This window comes from Sturnira hondurensis, unplaced genomic scaffold, assembly GCF_014824575.4.
Source record: "Sturnira hondurensis isolate 20B ecotype Veracruz unplaced genomic scaffold, ASM1482457v3 Scaffold0003693, whole genome shotgun sequence".
NCBI lineage: Eukaryota > Metazoa > Chordata > Mammalia > Chiroptera > Phyllostomidae > Sturnira > Sturnira hondurensis.
The window spans coordinates 7,539,299-7,549,504 of record NW_028076324.1 but is presented as its reverse complement, the minus strand read 5'-3'; the positions used below and the strand labels follow the sequence as shown (position 1 = coordinate 7,549,504).

The window sequence follows — 10,206 nt, the reverse complement described above, 5'->3', positions numbered from 1 at the left end:
AGGTGGGGGGGGGGGGGATCATGTGACCAAGGTCCAGCCAATAAACTTCAACCTGGGATTTTTGCTGGCACTAATGGGGAATATGTGGCTGCTGCTTTGGCCCTGATTTTGCTGGGGAGCATGTCAATGCCTGCCAGGGGTCATCTTTGTCACTATGCTGCAAGAGCCAAAACGAAGGATGGTAGAACAAGAAATGGAGAAAGAGTGAGGGAAAGGGAGAGGCAGGAGGAAGACCTTATTCTCCAATGAGGAGAATCATGAGCCCCTGACCCAGCCTTGCCAGCAACCGTCCCTTCTTCTGAACATTTCAACGTCAGAAGCCAATCCTTCGTGTTGCTCATAAAAATTAGGAGGGAGGTTTCTGTCATTTGTAACATGACACCATCAAACGAGCAAATCAAATGTGGCCCATCCACACACTGGAATATCACTGAGCTGTGAAAAGGAGTGAAGCGCTGACACTCACTAGGACGTCGAGTGGACCTCGAACACATGATGCTCCTCAGAGAAGCTGGACATGAAAGGCCACAGAGTGATTCCATTTATATGAAACGTCCACAGCAGGCACATCCACGGAGACAGGAAATGGACCAGTGGTCATGGGGGTGGGGGAGGGGTGTTCTGGCCTGATGAAAACGTTTTGGAATTAGATAGAGGTGGTGGCTGCACAACAATGTAAATGCATTAATTGTCACCGAGTTGTGCGCCTTAAAATAATTATCTGCATGTTATGTGGATTTTACATTAATAGTAATATAAAAAGGAAAGAAAAGACCATGATGCCCCACCCAGCACTGCCTCTGCCTTCTGCCAGGCCCTTTCCCACCCACACCTAGTTCCTCCCAGGGTCCCCAGGGAACCCTCCAGTGTTTACCCCTCTTTTAAACAGAGCAATTTCTCCTCCTACACCAAGACATTTGACCTCCCCTCACCGATTCCACCGAAATTCTGGCATTTCCTTCCCAGGTCCTAAATGCCAGATTTTCTTCATCCCCTCCTTCTATTAAAAGAAACAAGGTAGCTCCTTACACACAAATCCAGGAATGCAGCCAGGCGCATTGTGCTGTGGAAAAGCCAGGGTGTGCGGATGGGTTCTTTTGTACAGGAACATAAATGTATGTCAATGGATCGAAAAAAAAATAGGACCTTCCCCAGAAAGCATATTTCCCCCAACTCTAAGTCATCGCAGGTGACACCTGTGCCCAGCATTTTTGCCCCCTGCATAACACAAGTCACCATCTCTCCAGCTCCCAACATTCATTTTCTCGCTGACCATCCATTAAATAATTGTCCTAACATTTAGATTTTTGGTCATTCCACAACACCACTCTGATCCTAACTTCTGTGTTGGCGAGAATCTGGCCTGCCTGTCTGTGTCACAAAGAATGCCGTGCTCAGACCCCACTGGCTTTGAGTGCCGCCTTGCTGAAGGTCCTCAAACTCCCCCAAAGAGAGTCGGACAGCAGGCTGCAAGTCACGTTTTATTTAATGAAAGAAAAAAGAAAGCTGAACAAACGTCTGGGTTGAACAGTCACGCCATGAGGCAAGAACCCCCCACCTCCCATGCACCTGCATGCTCCCCACCAACTACCCCCAAGGGCATCCCCTCTGGAGCGACAGGAACAGAAATAGAGCCCGCGTCCCTGGCATCAACATGCAGAGGTCCAGTCTGACCCTAGGGGGCGCTAGATGCTCTGCAGCATGCAGAGAGCATGAAACAGGTGCTGGCGAGCAGCTGGGGGACAGCCGCGGCTCCGCAACATCCCCAGAGTGTAGGAGGTAGGAGGCTGGCCCCGTTCCCAGACCGTGAGCAGCAACTCTTCGCCCCCACCGCTCAGCACCAGCTGAACCTGGTCTCCACTGCAGCTGACCTGCCAAAGGTAAGCAGCCGAGGTCAAGGGGAGAAGGGTTCCTCTGGGACTGCCCCCAGCTTTCGCCTTACGAACAGGACAAGTGGATAGGAGACTGAAAGCCGTCTGACCTGGGTCTCAGAGGCTTCCCCACTCCTAGGAACTCGGAGTCGGGAGCCCAGAGTTCTGCTGTACAGAAGTAGAAACTGAGTTTTAGACAGGACTCCCCCTGCCCACGGTCACCCAGTGAGACTCCCATTCTTACTCCTGTCACCCGGAGAGCTCTAGCCCCTCACCAAGTACCAGTTCCCTCCAGTGTCCCTTGGGGCCTTGGAGACCCCGCCCAGCCCAGGGTGTGGCCCTGCCTGGTCTGAACGGCCAGAGTTGTTTTTCCTACTGTAAAAAATTTTAAAGTAATAAAAATTTAAGAATAATAATGAAAGTATCATATGCTACTTATCTTGAAATGTTTTAGGACTGTTTTTGGCTTATTTCTCAGAAATTGCCAGGACTTCTCAGGAAAAACTCAACTTAAAAATGATTTTCCAAGGAAATGACATTTTGACAGCTGCTAAATGAAACCACCCACAAAGATGACCCCAAATTACACTTTGCCATTACTTATACTCATTTTATTTTTAAAACGATTTTATTTAATTATTTATTATGTACAGAGAGAGAGGAAGGGAAGGAGAGGGAGAGAAACATCAATGTGAGAGAGAAACATGGATTGGTCACCCCTCACACACCCTCCTAAACCCCCAACCCAGGCATGTGCCCTGACCAGGAATCTAACTGGAAACCCTTTGCTTTGTGGGATGATGCCCAACCGAGACACACTGGTAAGGGCACATTTTATTTTCAATCTTGCAGTTTTTGAAATTAGGAGTCAACACTTTGCCCCCCTGCCAGGAGGCAGCTGTTTCCTGGAGCCCCACCCCCAACAGTTAACACTGGAACAGCCCCATGGTCCAGGGGACAGGGCTGCTGCCAACCCGCTGACCCGCCAGGGGCTCCTGAGGATGAAGGCCCGTGCTCACCTGCACTGTCCCATCACTGAAGAATAGCAGCAGGGCCTGCTGGGACACAAGGAAGCGCAGCAGGCAGAGGCTGGGGCTGGCAGACTCAGTGGGCACAGGCAGGCCCCCCTCCTGTGGACAGACGCAGCCACAAGGGTCTTAGGGCCAGGGTTTCTCCATCTGCCAGTCCCAACGGCCCCACCAGCTCCACCAGCCCTGTTCCCCTCACCTCTTGCAGCCGCTGCTGCATGTAGCCAGCAAAGAGTCGCAAGACTGCCAGCTTGGCACCCAGTGGGCTGGGCACGTCCCTCAGGGCAAATGTTTCCAGCTTCCCTCGGTCAGGCATATAGCTGACTTGGCTGAGAGCAGGGGAACAGGGTACCAGCTGTCACGGCCGCTGTCCTGGGTACCTTAGGCCAGGACATCTTCCCACATAACAACACCCGCTTTGACAGTTGCTTTGACAATCAGCTCCACACTGACCATGCTCTGTGGGCCCACCCCTCTCCTAAACCCCAAACCTCTGGAACCATGGGCTCAGCCTGTCCACTGAGATCCTGATCGCCCCCCATCCCCATATCTGCCCTTCTGCCACCTTTCCATCTCACCTGGTGGCTCTCCATCTTTCCCACCTGTAAACACAGTCAAAATTCTAGCTCCCTTGCATCTGTACTCTGCCACCACCCCAGCTGAAGCCCCTGCCATTGCCCAGCCAACTAGTCCAATCACCTCCCCTGCTGGTCCCCTGCATCATTCCTGCCAGAGAGATCTTGTTAAAAGTGTGAGTCAGATCCCTGCTTCCTGCCCCAACCTCAACAGTGGCCTTAAAGGACACTGACTTCACATCATTCCTGTCTCCCCCTCATTCACTTTGGAGTCCCCACTGTTCCTCAAATCCACCATGCTCAGTTCCATCCTTGGTGCCTTGCACATGCTGTTCCCTGTGCATCAAATGCTGTTCCCAACAGGCTCCATTTTACCATTCACATCTTGCCTGAATGTCACTTTTTCAGAAAGCCCCTCCACAACCATACTATCGTGAGCCACATCCACCACCCCCATCTGTCATCTTGCCCAGTCATTTCCTTCAGAAAAGTCCTACCTGAAATCAACTCATTCATTTATCATTGTTCTTCCATACCAGGCAGCAAGTGCCTGTAGGTGTGCACAGTAGGGACTTGAATACTTGAGGAATGGATGAAGAAAGGCGAGGGGAGAGCCTGGCCCCAAGGGGACAGGAGCCCTGTCACTTACCCCCCTGGGGGGCGCAGGGCCATGTGGGTGCCATCCCGAAGCAGGACACCACTGCTTCCGTCTGACAGCCGGTAGCCAAAGCCGTATTTGCTGGAGTAATCCACCCACTTGGGGGCCCAGAGGATGGACTGCCGTTCCCTTGGGGGTCCCTGCATGGCTGGGCACAAAAATAAGGTGAACTGATGGGGGTCCTGGTGGGGCCTGGGTGGAGGGGCGGCAGATGCACAGGAATTATCGAGAAAAGTCCAGAAAAGAGAAAATGAACTCTTGCCTGGTGAGGGGAGGACTGGGACATGGGGATCACTCACTGCCTCTGGAAATGAGTAATTCTGAAATGCCTGTAACGCCCAAAATATCATGAGGCTTTGTTTTATTTGATTAGAAATATTTGTATTAAAAATAAAAGATTGCTCAGTGCCATGTGGGATGCTGGATCAGATCCTGGAGAGGAAAAAAGTCATTAGTGGGAAAACGGGACATCCAGTGGCCAGGGGCAGATGGGACTCCGTGCTGTCGAGAGTACGGAGATAACTTTTCTCTGAAAAGTTATCTTAAATTCTCTTTTACTGTTTATTTAAAACATTGAAATAAAAGTTGGCTCCAGTTGACTAAAGATAAGCTTAAATTTTGATTGCTAACAATCAGGGGAGGCTGAACAAAAAAGCAAAAATGCCCTGGCTGGTGTGGCTCAGTGGATTGAGTGCCAGCCTGCAAACCACAGGGTCACCGGTTCAGTTCCCAGTCAGGGCACATGCCTGGGTTGTGGGCCAGGTCCTTGGTGGGGGCTGCATGAGAGGCAACCACACACTGATGTTTCTCTCCCTCTCTTTCTCCCTCCCTCCCTTCCCCTCTGTCTAAAAATCAAATAAAAAGCAAAATAGATCCCACAAAAAAGAAAAAGCTTAGGGCTCCCTCTCCACGCAGGGCAGTGTCCGTCTCCAGATGGGGCAGGACATGTGGTTGACGGGGGTTAAGGAAAGGGAGAGAAACAGGGCTTGGGGACCTGGGACTCCGGGACACGGGAAAGGGACCCATCTCAGGGTGTGGCTGTGACAAGGCTTCAGGGTTGGTGAAGGTCTGATGTCTCATTTCTTCCCTCAGTTTCTCTCAGTCTCCTCTCTGGCTCTCAAATAAGATGACGTTACAAACGATAGAGACTCAGACCTTAAAGGATGAGGATGCCCCTCCCCCGAGCCCTCCTCAACACGTCACTCCAAATAAACAGTCATCCTAAGTATGCACAGAGAGGTCTCAGGAAGTTCTAGACATCTCGCATGGGGATAGCTGGCGCTATCATCAGCCTCCTTACACAGGGAAGGAAACTGAGGCACAGAGGCTTAAGTGATTTGCCTGAAGTCATTGTGTCCTGAAGACTCCCTGAAACCTATCCCCCTGTGGAGCCCCCAAAATACCCCCGGGAGCCTGGATGGAGACAGGATACTTTTCCTCAGAGACTAAGAAACAGGGTGGCCCCAACAGTGTGGCCCTGTTAGCTGTGTGTTGATTCCCAGCCAGGGCACATGACTGGACTGCGGGTTTGGTCCCCAGCCAGGGTGTGTGCAAGGCAACTGATCAATGTTTCTCTCCCTCTCTTTCTCGTTCCTTCCTCTCTCTTTAAAAATAAGTAAATAAAATCTTCACAAAAAATAGACAGTGTAGCCCCTGGGGCCTAGGCTGTGCTCCTACCTGGAGGCCCAGGGTCCAGGCAGAGCTGCAGGTTCCTGGTGGCCTCTTCCACCTCCCGCACTGAGCTCCCCGCAGGCCCTGGGGAGACAGATCTATGTGGAGTCAGGGAGAGAAGAAAAGAGGGGACAGGCCTTGGCCCCACTATGCAGGACCCCTTCAACCGGCCCACCCCAGACTCCTGCATCCAGGAAAAAATTTTATTTTCAACCCAGGAATCCAGGCATCACTCCCATTTTACAGGTGGGGGAGTTGAAGCCAGGACAGGGGCCACAACCCTGGGAAGGCGCTGTCCTTGTCCACTGCCTCTGGACCCTCACTCCCCACCCGCAGCCCCCACATAGGGTAGATGTCTGCTCACCAGCAGGGTCACTCTGGAGGGTCCCTTGGTTGAGCAGGTAGACTGAGACCTCAGGTTGGGGAGCCCCTTTCTCTAGTAGGCGAGCCTGGGGTGGGAATAGCAGGAGTGAGGGGCACCCCAGCCCCTGGGGGGAGGCCTGAGGGAAGCGCAAGACCCCACTCTGAAGCAAGACCGAGCTCTCCCTCTGCCCGGTCTTGCTGTGAGAGTGCCCTCTTTATGTTCCCACACCCCGCGCAGACCCTCACCTCAATGCCAAACTCCATGGAGTCAGGGTCTGGACCATCTTCTCCTGGACATGAGGCCTCATTGGGAGTATGGGGGCCTGAGAGAGGCACAGGATTTTGGAAGCTGCAGAACCAGGCCCGGTGTCTGGGGAGGTACTTGCCATCCATACCCACCCCTGCCATGGTGTGAGTTGCAGTGCAGGTGGGAAGCATGACAAGTGTGTGAGGTGCAGAACAGGTATCGGGCAGGTAGGAGCAGGTGAGGGGTGGCCAGGGTGATACTCACAAGGTAGCTGGCACTGGCTCAGCAGCAGCTGGCCCACCTTCTGGAAAAGCCTGCCCAGAGGCTGGGGAATGGCAAAGATGGGCGGGCTGTGGCAGGAGTGGGGTGGCAGCCGGTCTGGAGTGAAACCCTTCAGAGTGGGGCACTGAGGGTCAGCACCCCACTCAGATTGCCTTGGCCGCCTGGGGGTCCTTACCCTGCCTGGGCCTCAGCTGAGTTGCCCCAGAGAAGGACCCAGGCGTCCAGCCCCTAGGGCAGCACCGTCATTGGATACCACACACCTGTGTGAAGAAGTCGTCCTGCAGTAGGTGGTCCAGGCTGGGCCGCTCAGCTGGGTTGGGTGCCAGCAGGCGTGCGATGAGGCGACAGGCATTTGGTGACAGATGGGTAGGCTCAGGATAATGGCTGGCTAGGATGTTTTTGTACATCTCTGCCAGGGGAGCCACCGCGAAGGGAGGGGAGCCAGTCAGCACCAGGTACCTGGGTGAGGTGGGGGGCAAGAACCTGGGTGCCTGCTTGCAACTGTCCTGGGTTGGTCCAGAGTTGGCTCACACCTACCTGTGCACACCTGGTCATACCTACTTGCACTGCCCCACTCTGTCCATGCTTCCCATTCATCCATGCTCCCATACCTGCCCTTCATCCCCTCCCACCTGGCCATTCCTGTCTGCTCGGTAGACATCAGCATCTGTAGACGCCAGCTTATGCACAGGTATACCTGTGCATACCTGAATGTGTCTGCCCAATTTTCCTTTTTGCATGCTCACACCTGCTCCACTCCTGTATGTGCTTCATACCTGAATATATGCCCTGATCTGCCCATGCACCTAACACCTGTACACCTGTCCACACATCTGTGCATACTCACCTCTGACCTCCTTTGCATATAATCCCCCATATCCCTATCCATATCTGCATGCTCAAATGATGGCTAGTGGGTGCTCCTCCCACCTGCCCCATATCTGCACACATCTGTTCGCGTCTGTCACATATATGCCCTCATGTGCCTGTACCACCACTGAACCTCCCCTGTACTTACTTATACCTGTCCTTATCTCCTTGCATGCTCCCTCTTGCTCATACCTGGCACCACCTGTGCAACCCTGTCCCACTTCCCCGGCCAGGCCACCAGGCCCCCACTCACATGATGCAGCCCAGAGCCCAGATGTCTGACTGACAGGAGTGCCCGTTCCTGGAGACAACCTCTGGGGCCAAGAAGTTTGGAGTCCCACAGAGCACTCTGGAAGGGAACAGTGGTGGGGGCTCAGGAAAACTGGGGCCTGCAGGCCAGCCTAGGTTCACCTGTGACCACCCCAAGAGACTGCTCCCAGCCTCCAGCCTTACCTGTGGCATCGGCCCCCTGGCCCCACCTTGGCAGCCAGCCCAAGGTCCCCGATCTTTACTTCCATGTTCTTTTTCAGGAAAAAGTTACCTGCCGGTGGGGTGTGGGAAGAGTCATGAGCATAAGCGGGGGATCCAAGTCCCAGCTCCTGTGGCCCACACAGCCGCCCTTCCCGAACTCACTGAGCTTTAGGTCTCGGTGCACGATATGCTGCTGGTGCAGGTAGCGCAGGCCGCTGACCAGGCCCCGCAGGTAGTAGCGCACCTCAGGCTCCGTCAGGGTCTGTCTCGCCTCCAGCACGTGGGCCAGAGACTGCAGGTGACCCCCAGGCCACAGCGCCGGCAGCAAGGAGACACACATGAGCTCAAACGTACTGAAGTGGGCAAGGTGAGTGCAAGCAGCCTACGAAGGAACACTAAGTTCAACTGGGGGCATAGCAAAGTGCAGGAGGGACACAGGTGAGCACAAGGAGGATCAGGTGGGCCCAGGTACTGCAGATGAGTATGAAATAAGCCTGGTGACCACAGAATAAACTGGGCACAAATGTACACAGGTGAGCCTAGGTGAGACAAGAGAGCCTAGGATGAGCGCGGATGGGCCCGGTCTGGGCACAGGCAGAAACAGGTAAGTGAAGACAGAACACAGGGGTGGATGCGGACGAGCACAGCAGACACAGAGGTGTACAGACTCCCTCTCTGCCCCTCCCCCAGGACACCTGGCGGCTGCAGTACTCCAACACCATGTACACGTAGTCACGGTCAGCAAAGTGTCCATGGAAGGCCACGATGTTGCGGTGTCGCAGGCGGCTGTGCAGGGCAATCTCTCGCTCCACCTGCAGGCACAGCCCTCTGTGTGCATGCCCTGTACACAGTAGCCATGCCAACGGGCATCCACCCCACCCTCAAGAGCAGGGACCTCTCTGGGAAGTCTCTGTGGGCATGGAGACCCTGGGCACTGACAGGGGTGCCCTACCTTTCCACAGGGGCGCAGACCCCCAGCTCCAGCCCCACGACGTGGCACCACCTTGAGAGCAAACACGCTGCTTGTAGACAAGTCAGTCAGCTTATAGCAGCGGCTGAAGGCACCCTTAAGGGAGGGGATTCACAACCTCAATGGACAGGTGTGCACACGTGTGTGGACAGATGGACAGGTGGCTTCACATGCACATACCTGAGATGCACAAATACACTGCCCACACCTTCTTACCTAGAGACACAATGCAACACCTGGGAGCAAACATGGGGACATGTCCACTCAGACAGACACATCCATACCAGGCACAGAAAGCAGAGATGTGTAACGCGTGCACACACACACACACACACACACACACACCTGGAGACAACAGGACAGGGTTTAGAGAAAGGCACAGATGCCCATTCCACACTCGGTGGTAGCACACCTAAACTCCTGGACACACAACTCATGGACAACACATAGCCCGCCAATTACTGGTTCCCGCCGCACAATGCATGCCTGCAGCGGGCCTGCCACAGACCAGGCTCCCAGCCCAACGCCAAACCCCCAAACTGGCGCGGACAACAACACAAGCAGAGATAAAGCCCAGGGGGACAGCCGGCAAACAAGCTGGTCACGCACCAGCTCCGCTGAACTCAGGATCCTGTGTGCACAACCCTCCCTGACCCACCGGAACTCCCACCCCGCCGGGACCTCCGCCTGGCCCGGCCTTGCCCCTTGTCCCGAAGTCTGGATGCTGGGGTCCCCACCTTGCCGATCAGTTTCCCGCGCTTGTAGACGCGACCCGAGCCCGGGTCGCGCAGAAACGGGGAGACCAGCGGACGGCAACTGCCCCGCCGCCGCAACCTGGGCTCCATTCTGGGCGGGGGCCTGTGGGGAGCAGGGTGCGGACACTGGCGCAGCCTCCCACTACCACCGTGCAGCGCAGCTCCGTGCGGCTGCTCTGGGAGCAGTGCTGCTGGGGGCGCGTCTCATTGGCTGAGGGGGAAAGGGGGGAAGGGCGGAGTCCCGAAGCTTGGGGGCTGGTCCGCAACGGGAGGGGGCGGATGCCTGGGGAGCGCGTGGGAGTGTGTGGATGCCCCACTAGCAGCGTTTGCAGCCGGCGCACCAACCCACTGAGCTCAACCTGGCTCTTTCAGTCCTGTGCCTCCCGCCAAGCTGCGCACTGTCAATGTACAGGTTCACTGAACCGCTGAGCCAGAAACTGACTCC

At 54.9% G+C, this 10,206-nt stretch overlaps 1 protein-coding gene across 4 annotated transcripts; it reads right to left on the bottom strand.

The window, feature by feature from the left end:
• Positions 1 to 1,493: 1,493 nt before the first annotated feature.
• PLK5 (polo like kinase 5 (inactive)) lies at positions 1,494 to 9,927 on the bottom strand. 4 transcript variants are annotated; one of them, XM_037042382.1, is made up of 15 exons: positions 9,744 to 9,927; positions 8,989 to 9,102; positions 8,732 to 8,848; positions 8,199 to 8,418; positions 8,019 to 8,106; positions 7,819 to 7,914; positions 6,956 to 7,154; positions 6,678 to 6,804; positions 6,413 to 6,489; positions 6,168 to 6,252; positions 5,810 to 5,887; positions 4,124 to 4,280; positions 3,099 to 3,228; positions 2,891 to 3,001; positions 1,607 to 1,871 (listed from the first exon to the last, which is right to left on the bottom strand). In XM_037042382.1, the coding sequence occupies exons 1-15, from the start codon at positions 9,849 to 9,851 to the stop codon at positions 1,686 to 1,688; spliced, it is 1,893 nt and encodes a 630-aa protein (XP_036898277.1). In that variant the 5' UTR covers positions 9,852 to 9,927; the 3' UTR covers positions 1,607 to 1,685. The 4 variants fall into 4 exon arrangements, with proteins under 4 accessions (XP_036898279.1, XP_036898277.1, XP_036898278.1 ...); XM_037042383.1 differs by having other exon boundaries at positions 8,199 to 8,328; XM_037042385.1 differs by lacking the exons at positions 1,607 to 1,871; positions 2,891 to 3,001 and having other exon boundaries at positions 3,104 to 3,228; positions 5,810 to 5,901.
• Between the last annotated feature and the right edge of the window lie 279 nt (positions 9,928 to 10,206).